This window comes from Numenius arquata, chromosome 1 (assembly GCF_964106895.1).
Source record: "Numenius arquata chromosome 1, bNumArq3.hap1.1, whole genome shotgun sequence".
NCBI classification, from domain to species: Eukaryota; Metazoa; Chordata; class Aves; order Charadriiformes; family Scolopacidae; genus Numenius; species Numenius arquata.
This window is the reverse complement of record NC_133576.1, coordinates 72,919,661-72,942,490: the sequence shown is the minus strand read 5'-3', so window position 1 is coordinate 72,942,490 and position 22,830 is coordinate 72,919,661. Positions and strand designations below refer to the sequence as shown.

Genomic DNA, 22,830 nt, shown 5'->3' with positions numbered 1-22,830 from the left:
AAAAATGAAACATCAAAAGAGTTGAGGGTTCAGACACAAACTTTTAATGCTAAGAGAACAAAAGGCTCTGCCTCCACGGCTGGAACAAGGTGTAGGAAGAGCTACCGGCAATGGGGTGACTCTCTTTAACAGGGAACAATGAAACTACCCTCAGAGCTAATTTTTGGGCTTCCTCTAAGGCCAAACATGATTTCATGTTAAAATATAACTTGCTCAGAGAGGGGCAACACCAAGGGTTCTCGAAGGTGACAGCTGAAGGAAGTAATACCACCAAAGATACCAGTACATGCAGTCACATTGAGTTAAGGCCACCCTTTTATCTTTTCAAAACATAATTATGACTAAAATAAAAGCTCATTCTGCAATCTGTAAATGTCAAATTCTACCTGTAAGCATGCACACACACTGCATGGGGAGGGAGGAGAGACATACCTATTACACAAAACTTCTAGTACAATACAAAGAACAAATTTGTTCACTCAAAGTGAACTAAAATCAGCCAGATTTCTTTATGCTTTCAGCCTGACAACGTCTTATTGCAACCATGATATGAGAAAAATCTGCTGAAAAGTGGAACACATCATGGTTTCCATTATGTGTTTGCTTCAAAAAACTTGAAGCAGCAAATCCTTTAAATAATCCACCCCAGTAAATAATTCACGTAGAAGAAACTTTCAGCAGAATATAATACATGCAATTGTAAACTGAAAAAGGAGCAAACCTCTGCTCCCATCACCAGCTAGCACTGGAGCTCAGGGCACTGCAACAAGCTGCAGGTTTTGCTTTCACTGCTGCTTTTGGCTTTTCACCTCGGATGAGATAAAGAGCCTGATGGGTACATCCAGCAGAGAAAGTTTTTAATCAAGCAGTAAAAGAAGCATTACTCTGTACCTTGAGTTCTCCAGAATATTTACCAATTTTTGTTGCTTTCAAGTCTTTTTGCCACAGGTAACAAAAAAGCATGAAGTTTGTGCTTTATTTTGTTTGGGGTTTTTTTGGGTTTGTTTTGGGTTTTTTTTTCATTAGTCTGCTCTGCAGTTTTCAATTTTTTTTTCCTTCTTAAGCACATGCTCCTTTAGAAATTATAACACACTATTTTTTAGAAAGTCTGATTTTAGTTCCACAAAGCAGAGACTTCAGTCAGTTCCTTTAACACTACTTTTACTGGAAATAGTTGATACGCATAAAGTTATTTAAATTTTTACAGGCATACAATAGGTCCATAACCATGAATTTGTGAGTTTGTTTAGCATTCTGGGTAACTATTTTAACATGCATAATAGTAACACTAATTCAAAATGAATATATTCTTCTGCCATTGTGTATATCCAATTGATAGTGAGATAGCAGACCCTACCACATCAGCAATATCTTCTTGTATCGTTTTCATTATGCAAAGCTAATGCTATTGAGTATGTTCCCTAGATCTTCAAAGATCATCAATGAACTGAAAATAGGTACTTAAGCTAAATCTAGGTTTTGATGATGACCATGAGGCAGGTATATTTCCAGAAAGTAGCAAAGCATTTGAATTCCTTATTAGACAAGTCATCTGCTACCACCCCATTGGTAGCCGCACTGCCAGCTCCTAACTCCACGTGCTCTAGATGGGAATGGAAGAAACTCCTCTGTGTTTTGAAATCACTGTGAGCATCTCCCATTTCTCCTTTCTCAGCATCTGATGACAGTAATCCATGCAGTCAGACCAATCTATTATTACTGTGATGATGGAAGAAATGCAATTGTTCCAGCTTTTTTTTTTTTTTTAAAACCACAAAGACACCACACCTAAACAGAGTTCCCACCAGCTTCCCTCACTACCACAAAACTGTGTTCAATTTCATCACTGGTGAACAGTCACCACTGTTGCCACGCTGCCCCACAAACAAACATACTTTGAGCAATGCAACTAAAAAGCAGGATTAAGTACAGCAGCAAAAGTGCTTTTGCTGAACAAATTCTACCATAGAATAAACTATTTTAACACACAGATTCTAGGAAACTGAGGAAGAATTTGTGCTGTATATAAAAACTTCAACAACTTCCTCTCTGTAAAAATGAACTTAAATTCCTGTATATTGACTGCTTAAAAGTGCCAATACAAACGACTTATCCTCATCCAGTCCTCCAAGAGGCATGACAGATGTGCCACTACTTCACGTCCACGTTTTCTGACAAGCTAAAAAGCTTCAAAGCAACGTAAAGTGACACAGGAAAAATAGTTTTATTTGTGTTGAACTTCTACAAGGGGATTTTACTGCTAACTTCAACTAGAGATGTTTGGCTAAACAAAAGAATTCATATCATTCCTTCTTTGAAACCTTTATGTATGATAAACAATTTGACAAGCAGCTACATACCATAGAAAGTTCTGAAGGTTAGCTGGTTATTTATTTTTTAAAATTAAATTTATTAAATGCTTGCTCTTAAGTAGAAAGACTAGCATTTCTTACAGGTCTGCGACAAGGAAGTCCAAAGCCATCAGGAACTCAAAGTTCTGAAGAGATTAAAATAACTTGTTTTCTTATAACGCAGCTCTGCTTTTATTAACATGAGCTCTACAAGGCTTAAGAGCCTGTGCTATACAACAATGTACTTATACAATGATATTTTTATTTCCACCATTCCTTCATCTGTACTAAGTTTAATACCTACATGGTGTGCAGGAAATACTAAATTTGAAAAATAACTAATGAAGAACTAATGGAAATATTTTCAAACTAGTACTTAGTAATACTGCTGATTTAATGTGTTTTCTGTGATCTTGCAACTAATATGGCTAAGGCAGTTTGCTGATAAACAAACACAAATTCATCAAGCAGAGTACGGAAGACTGAATTTATAGCTATGACTGTGCCAGAAATACTGTGTATGCTTCTCACGATTACGCTTTTAAAAACTAGTGCTGAAGAACTGGGAAAAGTTCAGTTAAAAACTACAACAAGTACAGTCACATAAGTAACTTTCACCAGTGAAAGACTTAAGTAGTAATCAAATTTCAGTAGTCGGAAAAGATTTAGAAGTGATTTTGTGAATGTCGCAATACCAGCTTGTACCAAGACGAGCTTTCCTGTAACAGATAGCTCTACAATCTACTAGACATAACACATTAGAACTACCAAAACTGGGCCACTAAAATATTTTTTTGAAAGTAAAAATCCTCAAAACCAAAAACAAAATAAAAAAAATTAAGACCACTAACCCCCACACCAGAGTGCTAAAGGCTGACGACTTCTTTGGAGAATGAGATTTCATGACCACATTATGCAGAACTATGAAGGTAACATAAAAAAAGTTTAAATTTGAGTTGAAGTATTTGTATCTAAAAAGGAAATACACTAGACACCTTAACCAACAGTGTTTTCCAATGTTAAAGAAAACACTGCATTAAAAAAATGACCTATTCCACATTTCTGCTTGTTACCAAGCAGTGACCGTGTAAAGAAAAAAGAGCTAACTTCCTGGCAATTTCCAGAAAGGCACAGTGAAGGTGGTATTAAGTAGCTCTCAAATGGGAAAACGTGAAGTTATAAATGTAAAAAAGCCCTTTTCATGACCACCAGGGGAGAAGAGGAGAGGTGTAAAAGTGTTGATTCCTGGAAGCGACAATATATATAGCACTCAGGAACTGCTGCACAGATCTACAGATTGACCCAGGTAGACACTGTGAGGCTGATGAACACAAGAAGTGCTCCTGGCCACTCACAACACTTCTGAAATAACGTACTAGGAACAGTCATGCAAATCAGGATGGGTTTCTGTACTTTGCCCATCACTCGGCAATTCTTACTTTCCACATGAAAATCTGGCACACTGAGTAAATTAAAACTAAGAAGCTACTGAAATGCTTTGCTGAGTTACAGAAGCTTAATAAAGAAGTCATTTGAAGAGTCTCTCATGCAACTCAAACATCTCTGCGAAATGTTATCAAGATTGCTGTTATTTGCCATCATTGCCAACACTCATCTCTAGTATTTCTCTTGTTCCTACGCATTTTGCAAACACATCTCCTGTATCCTTTGCATCCAATCTCTCTTTCAATACCTTTTAATAAACTTTCTTTCTTTTGCTGGGCGTCTGTTCAAAAACCCACACCAAGAAGCCAGGGGAAATGTCTTCAAGGTTTCTTATGCGGTTCACTGAAGGGAGCAAGACCAGACACCTTTAAGAAATCCCTATTATGCAGTGCTGGTTGTGAAGTAAAAGCAGTAACAGTCAGAAAATCATGGATTCCCATGAAAATGGCACCCTGCTGCTGGATCACACGCATCAGTCACCCGTGGCATGCTGCTGCCTGGGGAGTTGTGCTGTTGCCAGGAAAATGACTTGCAAAAGGATGGAAAAAATGCAAAATTTTTATTTTGCTTACACAAACAACTGACTTCTTAATTATTTTTGCTTCCTTCAGATAAGATTTCTGTTCGGCAAGACAGAGATGAGCCAGTAAGTGCAGAGATCATCTTTGCTGCAGAAGGGGAAGCCCGTGGAGCTGTGGTCAGAGGCAGCTCTGGGGGTGGTGCTGGCAGACACCCGCTCCATCCAAATGGGTATGGGAATTCCTTCCCACCCCCAGTGCATGGAAGAATTGCACTACAGAAAATTACAGTTTGTAAGATGCGTGCTGGAGGTCCCTTGTTTAGCAAGACTTAATCGAAATGTACCTCGAATCGAAAAGTACCCTCCCCACAAAAGAAATACTGTACAAGGAAACTATTTTAAACTTCATTATAATGAATGAAGATGAAAATTTAATAACAGGCCTGGAAGCTGGCTTTTGCCTTAAGAATAGTAATAATTACCAGATTTCATTCAATATGAGCAAACAGAAGAGAGTAATTTGAAATGGCTAAATTGCCATTAACTTTTTACTTGCAGTATCACTCAGTTAAGACAAAAAAGGGAATGAGAAGATGAATCATTTAAAATACTTAATAGGTGCCCTATATGCCACATTTCCATAATTAAAACTGGGCCATTGTAGCTATGTATCCATTAGATTTCACTCAAGAAAGAGATCTAAGAACACAGAAGTAATGTATATCAAACAGAAAATGATAAAAACAGACAGGCATCAATAGAAAAATTACAAGTCTCGAAATGTCTCCAAGTCAGTTAAGGAAAAGGTTTTGGAAAAATTCCCTGAAGATAGGACTAAAAGAAGATATCGTATAATGGAGTAAGTCTTTAGAAGGGGAAAGACAAAGTGAATAGCGCAGAAAAGGGTATTGTTTTGTAAAAAGATGTAGGATGATCCTGAAGTATCTTTTCAGAAATTACTAAGGGGTCATTTGAGATTTGAGGTGAGCTGTTTTTCAGTCCACAAGTAACTGATTTAATGTACATATGCTAATCAGGCATTAATCAGCATTTTAACATGCACCTGACACCTTTAAAAGAGCTGAGTCTGAACACATTTTATTTGCTGATGTTCTTTTCAAAAATTGCTGAAATACAAAGGAAGTTCCAGAAGCCTTAAGGAATTGCTGAAAATGGGCTGATATTTTAAATCATCAAGCTGCTTGTTCTAGGTACCCACATGCCCACTAACCTTCCACCAACTGCAAGCCAAGCAATGGTAGAGCTGATGGGATTCTATTAATAAAGTATTCAAGGGTTGAGATTCAATTAATGATGATCAACAGAGTTCCAGGAAAATTAGCTTTCAGCAAATGGCATGACTTCATTCTCTGATGAGATTAAAAGTTTTCCTGAGAAAGACAAGTTTGTAAAGGTAGTAAACTTTCATGGTGTATTTGGCTTTTTATGTATGAGACACTGATGTATTAACTGGTGCCATAATACATTAGAACACAGACTACATAGATTAAGAACTATTTAGAAGGTGCACCTTCAACAGCCAGCTATGGGGACTATTAATTAAATAGTAATAGCTCTTATGGGGTCTGCCATAATTTGAACTATGGCTGGCACTTTTCATATTTATTGAATATCTAGAAGGATTTATAAATCAACCACTGGTAATTACTGAGGATAAGCATAAGAGTGGCAGATAGCTATGGGCTATCACATAGACAACACACTACATCATTTGTGTGATTACAATGCTTTCAGATGAAATGCGCTTGAATACAAGGAAATGTACTTGATTAAAAAGAGACAGGGAAAAGCGCATCTCCGTGGGAGCAACTGTTTGCTGAAGCACCAAATATGAAAGGTGGGTCCAGTATGACAGGTCCCTCTCTTTAAACCCCGCAAGATTTATCACTGGAAGCAGCTAAGAGCCTGTTGTTTCTCTCCTGAGATTTCAAAAGACTTATTGTTCATTACTGAATGATTATAAAATGACAATTTTTTATTATTTTTTTTTTCCAGTTCAGTACCTGGTATTTTGGTAATAGCTTCAGTTGGAAAAAGATTTGGTTTAAGGATTAATACTGATGACTGCCATTCCCATCTGTGTGGGTTAGCGGGTATTTTAATGTGAATTTTCTTGTGATCTTAGGAGAGGCATGTTTGATGAGACATTAGACATATTTCTATAAACAGAGCTTAAGAAATTGTTTCACCAGGCGCAGGAAAACTTTCAAAAGCTGTTTCACTAGATCAAGCATCAGCCTTGCAATTTGTAAGCCTTTGTTTAAAAAAAAAATAAAAAATAAAGTGCATTCTTGATGGCCTCTCAGAACAAAGGACCCTCTAAAGAAGGACACATGCTCTTCTTGTTCTGAACAGGAAATTACTGTACAGCAAGACAAACAAGACTTAAAGACTATAGTTTAGTTGAGGACTCCAGAAAAGGTAAAAAGAAAATTGTACAGATACATGGTGCACAGCACAGGCATAAGTTTCATTATGCTAAGCCGTTCACTTAAACTATAAAAAAATATGCTTAAGCACCAACTTTTTTGGGGGGTGTTAAGAATATCCTGAGCTAATTTGTGGGTTAGGTATGGCTTAGGCAGTTTCTTACTGTCACAGGATGTATGAGCATAAAAGAGGATGAGAGGTACTTTGCACTCTGTGTTTAGCAGCTACATGTGGTCACTGCAAAAGAAAAAGCTAGGCTCCACCACATGATATTTTCTGCCTCAGCTGAACGAAAACAGAGAGAAAGCTATTAGAAAAAGTACAGGGGAATCACTAGATTGTAATAATGGTCCTTCAGAACTCAAAAACCCATGTAAGTGCGTGCAAAGGGCTGAGGTTTGGAGGGTGCGACACTTGCGAAGGCTCAGCCGTGAAACAACCAAACTTTGCTCTCACACCCTTTCATCAGTCGCCACCATAGTGAAGAGAAGCAGCCTGCAGCACGCAGCTTTAAGATCAAGGAGGTAAACATACATATACGCTAGGACATGTCTCTGTTCCTGCATTTAAACACATTTCTGTTGGATATAAATAAAAATGTGTTAATTTACATCAAGTAAATACTGTACACATTTTATAAACACTTGATATGTTCACAACAGAAATGCAATTCTTTCATATAGTAGATTTTAGACAAAATACATATATTTTAAACAACATAAATCCATATAAAAGGAGCTTAAAGCACAATTAGGATTTTTATTTTAACTAGTTAACTGTTGTTGGAGCTTATTCTTTAAACAAATCTTTGAAAAGGCATAATCACATTTGCTGGCACTGTAACAAGTACATTCCAAGAGTATCTCTAGAAATATGCACATTACATTCTCAATCTGAAACCCATCAAGTCTACTAAACTTCTACCAACGGTTTTAAATATTGCTGTGGCAAATCTTGCGATAACCTTGTTTGCCTGCCACCTGTCCTGTAGTCCTCAGTTACCATGTACTTTATATCAGCTCAGCAACAGAGGACACTGTAACAAAGAACTGACAAAGAAACCTAACCTGTTAGACACAACACTACCGCAGGACATCTGCGATAAGCCTACATGAACTATTGCCATGTTATTTTTAACTGAACCTTTTTGCTTTCTACCAAATCCAATCCCGAATTCTAATTTTTCTGTTGGAAGAGTCAGTATTTTCTACAGCAAACTGCAACAGAACAAGTTTTCCATATGTCAGACTTCATGAAACACAGGCAAAAATCAAAACACAAGCAAAAAATAACCTCAAAACACCTCCAGGTGCATATCTGTTTCTGTTTTATTCATTACATCCCAGAATACCACTAGTAGGGGTTTTTTTGCCTCTATATGTAAAATGATCACTTATTGCTATGTTTAACCTTTTCTAGCCATATGCAAAGCCCTTTTTCATTCAGAGCCCCTAATCGTTCAGTAATTTAAAGTCACTAAAGAGCATTGTGAACATAAAGAAAAAAATTCATGTCACCAGACTTCCAAATACAGTTCTTCAAAATACTCTCAGAATTTTTCAAAGGTGTATTATTTTATATGTGTAAAACACAGTTGTGAAGAATTTATGTTCAAGTATGGAAGAGAGTACATATTAAGGACTTGGAAGCAGAAGGAACATCTTAGACCACAGAAACTTAACCTCTGACATTTCACATAGCCACACTGTACAATTCCGTTCGTAAAGTGATTTAGCTTTGCTATGATAGCTCTGCTGAACAATCCAGTTTACATCCTTCTGCTTTTGAGTGAGAGGACTTGGCATAAGAGGAGAGGAATCAGCAGTTGATATCTCAATGAAAACACAGTTCTTCAGCCACTGAAAATACACAACCTCTGACAAACTGGAACAAAAATAACATCTTATTCTCCTGGACGTGACGCGAGAAAACCTGTTACAGATTTTTCCACATTATTCGCCCCCAACCCCTACCAGCTCTCTCCCTCCCTCCTCCATCATCCACCATGTCACCTCAGGCTAAGGATTTAGAAAATCCAAACAAGCATGTTAAAAAAATATTTACAAGCATATTACATTCCCAATCTGAAACCCATCAAGTCTACTAAACTTCTTCCAAAATACAGAAGTACTTACCCAATGTGTCTTTTAGATTTTTAACCAGAGAACCTTTCTTCAAGCTGTTTTTTCGCTCCACATAATTTGATGGCACATATCCCGTTTTGTTGGCCGCGTTTCTTACCCTCCACCATGTCTTGGAATCATCTAATAGCCAAAGACGCTCATTTTTCTTGATGTCAAGTTCTTGGTCCTGCTGTGCAGTGTAATCCCACTTTGCAATAACAATAACTTCTTCTGTCATCTTTCATGGAGTCCTTCTGCAAGAAAATATTAAAAGATGCTCATCAGTAAATTATAGCATGTAATTCTTACTCAATTTTTTCTTCGAATGTTTCTGAAATAAGCAAGAAAAGGGTAGGGAAAAATGAGAAAGCCATACAAAGAAAACCTCATAGATTAGAACTCCTCTTTTAAAAATAAGGGAAGTCATATTGACCTTTCTTGCTTTTTCTGCCACTAAAACATGACAACACCTTGATAGTAAATTCATAAAAAAGTCATAATGTATTACCTTCACTTCCTCTGAATATATATCAAATATTATTCAGATATACATTAACAAAGGCTAATTTATAAAACCCACTCAACTTTTCACATAGCAGTATAAAACTACCCCACACCTGGCAATCAAAGTTCTGATCTGAGAAAAAAAAAAAAAAGCAGCATTCCAAAAATATATTTTTCTTCTACCCTAGTTCCTCATACTAACACATTATTTATATGGGGTTTTTTGCATTTAAACAAAGTTATCCATCCTTTTTTTTTTTTTTAGGAATTTAAAAATACTTTAAGAAGCAATGTAACTCAGCAGAGAAATCTGCCATCAAGAAGAGGGCATTGTCTAGTAAGTCCTTGTTCACAATGTTTTGTGCAGGCAGCACAAGACTGTGTTTTAGAAGAAAGCCTTGATGCCTGGGAAGATCCCAGATCACCACAGTCCTGTGCCGGGCATGAGTCAGTGGGGTGAGGAGAACCCAACTGCACCTTCCTCAATTGCATTTCATTTCTTCCCCACCCGAAACTAACCCAGAGTTCTGTTAAAACTGAATGAGTTGTCTTTTTTCACTTACCTGTAACAAGAATGATCTTTTCCAAAGCTATTTGACAGCTGCATAAAGACAGCTACATGCCTCCACGTTTTCCTACGCATCCCAGTAACTACTGGGAACAATGTGAAGGAGTACAATAGTGTGCAGGGAAAAGTCCCATGCCAGTACCAGTGACATTGAAACATATTATAATGCCAACCAAAACACGTTGATTTTATCCTCTAAATTCTGAAAAGTTACCTAAAATTTTCTAATCACTGCTGGGGGTTTTTGAAGGAGAAGAAAGTGAAGGAGGACAGGAGAGAGAGAGGTGAGAATATATTTGAAAAATCAATGCAGCAGATTTTTTATTTTTTTTTTAAGTAAAAGCTGTAGATTTCCTTTAGAGTACAGAGTAGTGGAAACAAGTCCCAGAGTACTTTAAACTATTAATGTCCAAGGATCTTTTTAACCTGATTTGACTTTGTTGCCCAGTTCTTAGCAGTCCACAACCCTATGAACTCTGATATCTAATATCTTAGTATCTTAGTGACAGAAAAGTAATTGAAAAAAACCCAAACCTCATTCAGAAATTCTCTTCAGCATGTAAGTTATATCACCTATATTCAGAAAGGGTTCCTTCTGCAGTCCGTAAACACAGGCACACACATTTTCTCCCTTTAGCTACAGTACAAGCTGTGAAAACTACATGCTAGACAGCCCAGCAGTCTACCCTTTCAAAGAAAAAGAAGTGTTTTCCTTATTTAACCTATAATCGTAAGACACAGTGGTGGACTCTATAATAATTTAATAGCCTCCTCTTACAATTTTTGTTTCCAGGAGAGCATCGTATAGGGTTGAGCTATGGTTGCTAAACAATTTGACAGCAAAGCTCTGGAAAGCACCAGAAGCATCACCCGTCATGGCCAAGGTAGGATGACATTTTTGAAAATCTGAAGTTGAAATCAACAGTCTTAAGTTCTCATTTTCCATTTAGGAAACAAAAAAGAACACGCAACAATTAAAACAATATTCAAATGCAAGTTTGCATATCTTAGAGTCCCAAGATGAATTCAGAAACAAGTTACAATGTTTTGAATAATTGAGAAGAAACACAACCCTTACAGTACAAACAGGCTATGACTTATGCAGGTGGAATTGATGAGTTTACAAGAAATAAGTCACTATACCCTTCAACATTTTTTCCCCCATAAAATAATAATCCCATCTGACAATGACATAGGAGAGCCTGAGCTTTGGACCGCCGTCTCCAATAAACTGCCCTGGTTTTTGACTCACATAAAATAGACAAATAGACTACTGGTCGATAAACTGATGTAGCCACAGGGGGACTGCAATCAAGCACGTTCTGGAGGCCAGCATTGTCAATATGATCTCTCTCTCCAATTTAGATCGGTTTATTTTATATCAGCAATTGTAAAATAGTCAATTCTTACTACTCCTGGGGACGTGGAGAACATGAAGAACGCAGTTAGCTGATGTTGCCACCAGACAGGCTCCACTTCTGAAAAAAAGGTTATTCTCACAACACAGGACAAGTTAAAATTATCTATCAATGTTACAGTATATTAATAATAAAAACACATTCGGTGTAATATATTTGACTAGTGACTGAAAGCTATTAAATTCTTCCTATCCCTCTGATGGGAAAAAAAAACCCCACAGCAAAAAAAACTGGCCCCTGTTGTAAGAGTCAACAAGTGTTTCCCCAAGATGTTGGGCAAGGACAGAAGCACAGGAAGAGACCACGTCAGGCCTGATGACGGCAACTACAGAGTCCTCAGAAATTCACTCAGGACAGGGAGCCCCAAGTTACTCGATTTCTACAATTCCAGTTATTGTCGACATGTGAAACTGCCACTCTGCATGGGAAACAATGCCATTTCACAAGCAGACCCCGCGCATGATGCAATTTTGGCAGAACTGTAGGGAAGCCGAGTTTCTCAAGTGGTACCCTCACACAGAACCCATTTCAGTAAAATACTCCAGGTTTTGCTGAATGTTTAATGGCACAAGCATTCCTACTCAAGTGGGGACAGGATTTATAAGGAGTCAAAATGCATCATATAGTTACAGCTAAGCATTTGTTCATTTGAAGCTGTATGCATGTGTGTGGAGGAGTTTGGTTGTGCTGGATTTTTAGGGTTTGGGTGGTGGGGTTTTTTTGGTTTTGGGGTTTTTTTTGTTTTTGTTTTTTTTTTTTTTTGTTTTTGTTTTTGTTTTGGTTTTTTTTTATGGGAGAACTAGTACTAAAGTTCTTAAAATTACTTTCTTCTGGTTACATCATTAGACTGGTTCCATCAAGGACAATAAGGTTCTTCCTGTGACATTTGCAGAGCTAAGATTTCCTTGTATGTGAATAAGAACACATTTGTTCCCCGGAAGGGGGGCTGTAGAATTAATAGTGTTGAAATGCTTCTGCAACACAGCTGTGTGCCAAACAAAAGATTAAAAGAAAATGACATAACTAGATTTGAGGAAAAACATAAGGAAAAAACAGTTATTCAACCTTCCAAAGCATCTGAGTGTCCCACAAAAGCTTGACATGCACTCAAAGCTTGAGATTTCTTAACTATACTGCTTACAGACTGCACAACAAAAAATACCAGTCCTCACAGATTCTAATGCTAACACGAGACTCCTTCACATCAAGAAAATAAAAATCCATTACCGCTAAGAGTGTACAATCTTCTGGAATGTTCCTCCTCAAAAAGGTCAAAATTCTTAGCACGGAAATTCAGAGTCTTCGCCTCGTACCTGATAGAATAACACTCCCCACTTTTTTAAAGTGCCAGTGAAAAGCTTGGAAGGAACCTATGGAAGGAACTGTAAATTTAGGAAGTAGAACACAGCCATTTCTCAGTACACGACTGTTTCATTTTAAAAAGTGTATGTATGGCCTTGGCTTTTAACTTACTGTATCAAGCAGTCATTTGCTTTACTTTTATGGCAATCCAACTTCCAACTTCAGGATTTTTTTAATAAAAAAAAAAACCACCACCACACAAACAAGAAAAAACCCAAAGTCAAAGATAACACACTGAACAACCAACCAACCAAAGCTCCACAACCCAGACCTTCAAAAGGTAATTCTTACATTAACTTTGTGACCAACGCACACTTCCAACCCCTTTTAAACCAGCATACCCTAGAAGTGGAAGTAAACTAATTTATTTTGCCAACATTGTATTTGTTGAAATGTTACAACTAATTAGATTGAGCTCAGGTACTTTCAGCCACTTTGTTTCTTCTCTCCAATTTAGATTTGGTTAGGAGAGGAGTCCCGTCTTTAGTGGCAGCTGCCCTATTGCAGAAGCACAGGTAAAATGTTCCAACACAAAAACACACTCGGGAGAGAGGTAAAAACTGAAAAACCTGCCAGGCTAGGAAGGTAGCGAACAAAAACCCAGCGAAGGTGAAGCCAGTCCTGCTCAGACAGGTGAGAAACATTAGCTAACCCCAAGGCAGAACAAAGGCAAATGTGTGAAATATCTAGTACTGTAGCTCCTAGATAACCTTTTTTTTTTTTCCTGGACTTTCTTCTGATAAAGTGTATGTCCAATAAACTGTCATTGATTCTAGAACTATCAATGGCAGAAAGAAAACTCCTGCAAAGTCAAAAAAACAGCTATATTGTTTTGAACCAATGCTTAAAACTGAACCATGCAAACAATATTAAGATTATGGAAACTTAAATGTAGAAGAACTTTAAAGAATTTGCTCCCACAAACTTGTAAATACACTAGTGGTTTTGCATGGGAAATTTGATGTTATTTTAAATATCAAACTATATATAATCGTTACACAGATCTCATTCTCTTTTACCAGGCCTGGATTATTTTTTCTCCCATATGTGTTTCTCCTACAATGATAAATAAGAAAGGATCCTTTCCAGCATGTCACCTGAACTAGAATCTTCTCCTATAGACTGATATAAGTTAACACTCCCACTAGTTTAATGTCCTGACCTCTAATGGGCAGAAAAGCATCATCTTTTCTCACCTTCAGGAGGAAGACTCAGGGCTATGTCAGGGATAGGATTAGATAGGATACTGCAAACAGAAAGTATGGTTGATCTTTAAAGACACAGTAAGAAAAGAAGCAGTTGCTCTCTCAGTTCACAATTTATTTTGCAAAAAAGAAACATGGCTGAAAAATGACTGACAGTAATGCTTGAAATTTAATCCTTCACCAAGGGAACAAGCAAAAATTCTATTAATAGGAAGTGACAATTGATATAACAGACTGTTCTGGAATTGGATGTCCTCCTAAGACACAGTGAAAGAAAAGTACTAAATAGATACGGAGGCTTTTACATGACACTGATGTGCATAAAACACATAATTGCTGTATGGTATTACATAAGACATAATCACTGTACAATACTTAGTTAATTGTCTTGGGAGAATGAAAAGATAACTTATGACATATCACGGTTTCCTCTAAGACCTGAAGGCTGAACAATCTCTCCTTCTCCTGCCCCCAAACTCTGAAAATCAAATGGGTTTTGAACCCCGCAGCACATGTTGCTGATGGGCCAGCCACCTGGTGTCCCCTTCTTTCCTGTGGGGTCCACTTAATCTTTCCTAAACTACAGTAAATAGGTAATATTTGGTCTTCTAATGTAACACAGTTGTGGAAAATTTAAAAAGAGTATCTTTCTACCAAGGCCTGTTTCACAGTAAGCGGATGTGCTTACTGCATTCTGTAATTAATAAAATAACTTGTATTAGATCACTTCATCTGAAGTACACGCTAAGTCTGAAACTTTCTTTTTTATGAAGATGTAATCTCTGATTAGCCTGCCTACTGTTTCAGGAGGTTTGAAGCTTTGTTTTCACTCACAGTTGTTTTCTTTGTGGGGGTGTGTGTGTGTGGTTAGTTATTTTTTTAAAGATAAGCCTGGTTGAATAGTTTTGACATACAGAAAGGTCTCAAAAAAGTGCATCTCTACATTTGAGATTGTTTCACTTGGTTCTTGGGGATCAGTAAAGCACCAAACTCAAAGACACAACTCAGAAAGCATTAAAAAGAACGGAAATGTGAATTCAGATTAAAACTTCTGGTAAAAGAATATACCTTTTGGACATACTTTTAGCTATTTCCAGTAGAACACAGCATTTTTGCATGTTTGAAAATACAGAAAAATATCATCTCCTTCATGCAAAGGCCAAAGTTAACCTAAACCAAGCAAAATATCCTATTTCTAATGATTGCTACAAGAAAATCTCAAAATGCACAAGTATAAAGAAAGTAAACAAGCCGACCCAAACTACAGCAAACCGTTAAAACCAGTAAACCCCTTTCCATGCTTTGTTACGTGGGTTATTTGCTGGTGCTCAGACAAATGAAGATGGATCACATAAAGGCCACCTTGTCTAACTGCTGCTGCAGTTTAACACTTTAATACTGCATATAATGTGTGTCAATCCACCCCAAGGGACACATTTCTTTGGAAAGAGGTCACTGCACCAAAAATGATTGTAAAAATACTTCCCCCCTCTTTTAAAGAAAGTTAACTAAATACCTGTAGTGACTAAACATTCATCATCTGGCTATGCAGTTTTGAGGTGCCAAAACAATACCTGAGCAGAAAAAACCCACAAACCAGGGCTGCCTAAATTGCTGACTGTTTTAACACAAGCTTGACAATTAATTTGAGGTATTTCACTATTATGTCTCATTAGGATGCATTGACTACTGAACTAAAAGTGATAGCTGAGTAAGTGCAAGTGATTATTATCTAATTTACTTTGATGTGCAAACTGAAGACACAGTCACAATCAATAGAAGCTGCTGTCAGTACTTTAGGAGGGTCAGTTTTCCAAAACTGAAAGCAAGGATGAGTGGAAACTGTAAAGAATAAACATGAACAAAGATGGAAAAAAATAGATCCACTACAAAGGAGGAATGTTTTATTACTTTCCCAACCTACTGTCACAATTTAGCATTTATGAAAGAATTATTATATGGTTAAAAGAATATCCTGTTTAAAAAGTGAGGTAAAAAGTTCTAGAGGTTTTCTGCATCCCCTCTCCCTGATCCTTCCTATGAAAAGGAAAAAAACTTGTAGCAACAAGCTCAAGTCAGGAAATGCAAACTGAAGGTGTCAAAAGAAGTGCAGTTCAGCTCATTAAGAACTATAAAAAGTCATTAAACTGCATCTGGAATAAATGAAATATAATCAATAGAATAAGTATAGAATTAGAACACTAAATTTCCTGCATGTGATGTAAGAAAAAAAAAATTAATACTTATTTCTACTCTACAGGATTATTTTACAGTGACAACCATTTTCTTCTGTCATTAACTAGGATATAAAAATAATAAGTAAAATTAAACATTTTAAATCTTAAAATGCATCCCAAAATTGCAGAACTGTCCACAAAGCTTTTACAGCTTTAGCGTCAACTCTGAGGAAAATTTGGAGCAATGAAGAAGTTCTGGAGAGCTACAGTTGTGCCACTAATTTGAAAGCATAAATTGGACGTCCTTGACAACACCACCAAGCAGTCAGATGAACTCTAATCCTGAAGTAAAATAAAGGAAAAGAAACAAAGGACACACACACTCCCACACACACAAAAGTAAAATAAAGGAAAAGAAACAAAGGACACACACACTCCCACACACACAAAAGCCCACAGAGCGTACCAGCAGATTATGGATGTGCAATTAGTACTTATTAGAAGGGTTTTAAGGAAGATAGGCAGGAAGAAATTGTTTTTTTTCTGTACATTTTTCACTTCATTTGAGCTCCTGATTTAGGCCTACCCCAGCCCGCACAGATTAAGAGCCAGCTGCCAGGCAGGCCCAGCCGCAGGGGTGACTTCAAAGGCAGGCTCAGCAGGCACCAGGAGCCCTTTTGGCAGGTCCCAAGGTGTTTGTTCTTAGGTGCAAAAGTGCTCATTTTAAGTATGAGTCACTTAGGAGAAAAAAAGCCACAGTAATTATAGATAAAACTGTGAGGGTGATACAGCCCGGTGGAACGGTTAATCACGTTGGAGGTGCTGCCCTCCACGGCCCACTTCTACGGGTGCCGCAAGCGCAATTCTTTTCAGAGGACACTTCTCCCTAAAATATAAGTGGGGCTGTCTGTCTTCAAAAAAAGTAAAGGAGCAGTCTTAATTAACCAGTAATTTAGAACTGTATTAGCTTCATCTTGAAGCCACCCAACAGCCTGCCCCAAGCGCACCTCTGTATGGCTTGCCATTGTGTCGGGGCACAGCACTGCCAGGTTTGGGGTTTTTTCTTCTTCAAGCGGATGCCTCTGACAGCTTCTAAGACACGTTTGCTTCTCTCTCAGCCCCACAACGTATCTGAGATCCCGATCTCTTAATACCACCGCAGCTACACTCCGGCACCTTGTATCTCACATTTACAGAATATCTGCAAACAGGAAACCTCAAGACTAGTTTAGTGGTAACGACTTTCTGCATAGCTCCAATACAGCACAAAAGTTAAGCTTGTTTTTTTGTCCTGTAAGTGGCTTAGAAGTCTTTTCAAAAGACACACAAAGAAACAGTGAAGAATACAGATGAGAAACACCCAGAAATACATTCTTCCTGCCAAGGAGTCAGTACAGCACTTTACCATTCAACAAAGAAGAAATCTCACTTTATATATGTTTATATAATAACGTATAAAAGGATGTTTGTAAAAAAAATTTCCCACACAATGTTTTCATGAAGCCTATCACACGAATCAGCCTGCCCAGATGAAATAAGCAGGAACTGCTTCAAACAATCTTTTAAAATGTAAACTCGCCATTTAAGGAAAGGGAATCACAAAGCGTGGATCTCCTTGGTGAGACCCACACGTTTTGCCTGCAGCCCAGAGTCTTGGCGATGACCATCTCTGGTAGCTGTAGGTGATGGCAAAGCCCTTTCCAGCTCTCCAAACCCACTCCAGTAGGAAGGTGTAGCACCAGGATCTACCAGGCAAGAGCAGTGGGGAAGCCCTCAAAAGCAGAGGCTGCCAAAGCACAACAAAAACAGCGAGGGCGATCTCCCAGCTCTCACCTTCCCTCCCTTTCTTGTAAGTCAAGGTCACCTCATAGTCACAGCTGCCCATTATTCAGACTAATACGGTTTCATAATTTGAGGCATACGGTCTCAGAAAAAGAGGAAGTTGTAAGAAAAGGACACAATGCTGTCACAACAGTAACAGTCTAGAAAATATTATTAAATAAGAACAAAATTGCTAACATTTTTTTGAGAAAGTAGCAGATGCTTTAGTCTGTTGCCTCTCTAGTGGTAGAAAGAGAAAGCCATCAGGGCTGTTACAAGGTAGGCTGCTGCAGCACTAAAAGAACACAAATCTGAGTTCTGGCCTTCTATTAATTCATGCAATACTACCCTAATTTCATACGATGCTCGCTCTGTTTCATGCTGTGACCTTCATATGAGCTAACCTTCCCAATTTCATATTTTTTTCATTAGTAATACTGCTATGCCACAAAATTTCCTGGTCTGAGGCAGTTCAAGACACAAATGCTTAATCAATGTGACAGTCTAAAACATGTAATACTAAGTACTATCCTATTTATGTGATAAGCACTCTGCTGGTTTGGAAAGCTAAGTTTTTAAAAATCTTTTGATGTCTTACTTAAAAAGAAAAGGACATTTCTATACCCCTTCTGGAACAGCATGCCTATTATAAAGTAGGCAGTGCTCCTTTTTTTGCTTCTGACAGATTATTTAAATTTAAAAATCTGTTTCAAAGGAGAAAAACTGGTATTCTATGAGAACAAGCTGGTATTACAGTAAAGAATGTTGAAGTTTTGCAATACTAGTTAGGAGCCTTATAACTTACAGAATCACAGAATGGTATCAGGTTGGAAGATCATCTGAGAGATCTCTGGAGATCATCTAGTCCAGCCCCCCTGCCAAAGCAGGTCCACCTAGAGCAGGTTGGACAGGAACATGTCCAGGTGTGTTTTGAATGTCTCCAGAGAAGGAGACTCCACCACCTCTCTGAGCAGCCTGTTCCAGTGCTCTGGCACCCTCTAAGTAAAGAAGTTCCTCCTCATGTTGAGACGGAATTTCCTGTGTTTCAGCTTGTGTCTGTCGCCCCTTGTCCTGTCACTGGCCACCACTGGGAAGAGTCTGGCCACATCCTCTTGGCACCTGCCCTTTAGGTATTTGTAAGCATTGACGAGATCCCCTTTCAGTCTTCTCTAGACTAAAAAGACCCAGGTCCCTCAGCCTTTCCTCATAAGAGAGATGTTCTTGGCCCCTAATCATCTTTGTAGCCCTCTGCTGTACCCTCTCCAGCAGTTGCCTGTCCTTCTTGAACTGGGGAGCCCAGAACTGGACACAGTACTCCAGATGGGGCCTCACCAGGGCAGAGTAAAAGGGAAGAATGACCTCCCTCGACCTGCTGGCCACACTCTTCTTGATGCACCCCAGGATGCCATTGGCCTTCTTGGCCACAAGGGCACATTGCTGGCTCATGGTCGTCCTGTTGTCCACCAGGACTCCCAGGTCTTTTTCCACAGAGCTGCTCTCCAGCAGATCAGTCCCCAACCTGTACTGGTGCATGCTTAAAAGACAGATAATGATAATAATAATAGAAGTTACAGAGAACACATTTTAATAGATCTTTAGCTAAGCCAAAATTGATTATGGTCAACAACACACAGGCCAAAGGTCTTATAATAAAAACCTGGCTCAAATTTTTCTGGATGTCTATTAGGAAATTGACTAAGGACAGCCATAAGGGATTAAAAAAAAAAAACAAACGAACATATTTCAGCTTGTTTGGGGTGGGATGGGCAGGGAGAGAGAAGGGATAAGGGGGTGTTTTTAAGAAATTTGTATTTTTATTTCATTTGGAAAGCAGGACAAAGATTTGCAGACAGTACTGGCAGCCTTCTAGAAACCAGGCAAAAAAACACAGAGTGAGGATTTTTGTAGTTAGATGATTTTATTAGTGCTTCATCCAACCCAGATAGTATTTTTGGAAGAAGGTATTTCCCCATATCTTGAAAACTATACAAACTTGCATCTTTTCATGCCCTCTTATTATATACTTATCAGAAAACATAAGGAGTGTGAATTACTAAGTTATCATCACTGGGCTTAGTCTGTTGAAAGAAGGGAAAAGAAGAAAGTCTGAGTATAAGGCAACTCCAACCAGACATAGCCAGCTAAACCCCCTTCCTACCAACCCCTTCCTCCAGCCTTTAGCCCTCACATGCTTGTGCCATCTGTCCTCAACCTCCCTTTCCTGCATCAGTTGCTGCAAGCTCCACCAGCAGACAGACTCTCGTTCTGACTCCATCAGCAGCCTACATAGATGTAACTACTGCAGACGGCCTGTGTTTCTTGGGTGCAGAGTAAACGTTTACAACAGAACCCCAAACGCTGCCTCACAGTTAAATAAATACAGCAAGAGAGTCAGCGAAGAGCATTGGCTCACCTTTTCCTGAATTCTTTTAAAAGCAGTTTCAGAAAAGCCACACAGCTAATAAACAGCTCAACTGCGCTAAAGGAAACTTTTGGGAAAAGAGACCTCATCTTGCCTCTAAAAGAGCAGCAATGATTAATGGCCACATCTCCACATTGGTTTATGTGTGTTTCTACTAAGTCAGAGACAGGGATAAGCTTAATGTTTGTTGTTGTTGCTCTGGACTGTTATCTCTCCATTCCTCCCAGCAGACAACATTTAAGTTTACCTATGCATTTGAAAATACATGGGGAAAAAAAAACAAACAAAAAAAACAAACAAGATGGAAGGAGGGGAAGGTCCAGGAAAAATACAACATACATTAGGTGTCTAGACAAGACAAAATTACAAATCACTTTACACCGACCAACCTCTCCAGTTCCCTTACAAAAAGGGGGCAGGAAGAAGCCAAGCACACACACACAAAAAAAAAAAAAAAAACCACAAACCAAAAAAACCCACACTAAACTGAGAGGACATTTAGGTAATTTTATCTATGTGATAGACTGATGAAACATGCTCTGCAGAAGAACAAATTAAGTGTATTGCTGTCCATGCACTTTCATCCTCACTATCAATAAACCTTCCTTCTCGCCTTGAAATTAAAACAGCCAACCACTCAGGATAAGGTGAACACCATGAAATTTTATAAAGGAGACATCCTTGAATTTCTTTCAAGACTAAAAAAAAAAAAGAAAGCATTTGACTGATTTGCTTCCATTGCTGCTTCGTTCCCCCTAGCTCAAGCATTCAACGGTCTGCAGGAATTATACTTCAGTAGAAGTGTTAGTACATTTATGTATTGTATAAACAAAGAACAGACCTCAGACATAAGAAGTTTAACCTTGGTCTCGCACAGAAGGACAAAGCTCAGAATCACTGTGGATTGCTACGTTTTACTGCTAATCCCTTGAAACACTGTTACCTACTTTTCAAGAGATTTCACTTTAAACTGTCTATAAAATGCTGAAAATAAAATTGAACTGCTGACCTTCTGTTCCCCAATAGAAATATCATATATTCACTTTTTAACTAGAAAGAGGAAGAGATGTTTGTTCAGTTCAAAAACGCATTTATTCCTAACCAAAGCTGTTTAAGGAAAAAAAAGAGTACATTGTCCATTTCTAGACAATGTTCACTTTATAGTCTTAAGCAATTTATCAATTGCTTTACAGAAAACCCCATTCAATCTATCTCATGACAGTAGGAAAATGTGAAAAATATGTATATTAAAACAATTTTTAAAATACTTAGTGTTCTATGACCTAGAAACTTAAGGGCCCTGTTCAGACTCTGTTTCTATGAACTTTCCGGTTTACTGTAGTTTCAAATACTGAATAAATTCTTAGACTTCCAGACTTTTTTACCAGGTCACCTGGACCAGAATTTTTGTCCAATATAAAAAGGTGCATGTGGCAGCGAAGAAAAAAAAAAAAAAAATCAAGATACTTCTCAGTTTAACTCTCAAGGCAAAGTTCCACAGATTTTTACCTGAATTTGAAGTTACTAAACACCTATTTCTCATATCTAGGAGAGTTTCTCAGGCAAAAAGCTACTTTCTAGAAGCAGTATCTTTGAATATTACAGGTAAAAATAATCACCGGAAGCAAGATATCATTCTTGATTCTGGGCTTATGCATGTAACCAAGGAGGCAGCTTGAAAGATACAGTGTTAGATTTCATTAAGAAACAGCTAACACCATTAAATTTATTCCTGTATAAATCTGTACATCTTCCTGAAGAAGATTGGACCACAAGACAGTTACTTGGAAAGCTCTCCTTTTAATTTCCTGATCGGACATGTACCAAGAGAAAGCACATTTTAAATGAAGACACTCTTGGATCTTGTATGAGGTGTTAGCAAATGATGTAGTTTTACAAATCTCTTGTCGGTCAGACTGACTGCTCTGCTAATGCTACACAGGCAGGGAAGTATCAGCCCAGGCAAGAAAGGGGCCATCCCGGTCTCCTCCTGATGTTATCTGTCCTCCTTCCACCCAAGAGCTCTTCAGAGTCCAGATAGGAATCCTCTCTTACCACTCCCAAAACACAAGTGCAGAGGAAACTCTATCCCTCACACTTTTCAAAATAAAACAAGTTTCAAAACAACCTGTCCTATATGCTTTAACTTCAAAGTCCAGGCTAAATTTTTGGTCTGGAATGCTGACAGCATTCATTTATTTCAATCAAATTATTTCTTACATAGTCCAGTTCAAATGAGGCCCTCTTCCAAAAAAATAGTACTTGTGAGTGCTCTGCCACACAATTACAGCAGCAAGCTATTATTAATTCTTCAGTTGAAGGGGAGGGACACAAAACCGAGAGAGAAACACCATTCACCAAAGGGGAAAAAGGATGAGAGGGGATTGACTGAAGCCCTCTGCCAGGTGTGTTCCGGAGAAAACAGGCTGCTGTAAGCACATTAGGAAGATGCTCCATATTCT

At 38.1% G+C, this 22,830-nt stretch overlaps 1 protein-coding gene across 1 annotated transcript in view; it reads right to left on the bottom strand.

Annotated features, from left to right (window-relative positions):
- NCK2 (NCK adaptor protein 2) overlaps nt 1–22,830 on the bottom strand; it is a 90,332-nt gene that overhangs the window by 23,741 nt on the left and 43,761 nt on the right. The window contains exon 3 of the mRNA XM_074153402.1: nt 8,904–9,145. Coding sequence (XP_074009503.1) covers nt 8,904–9,129 — 226 coding nt within the window. The 5' untranslated portion in view covers nt 9,130–9,145. The remainder of the gene's footprint in view (nt 1–8,903; nt 9,146–22,830) is intronic.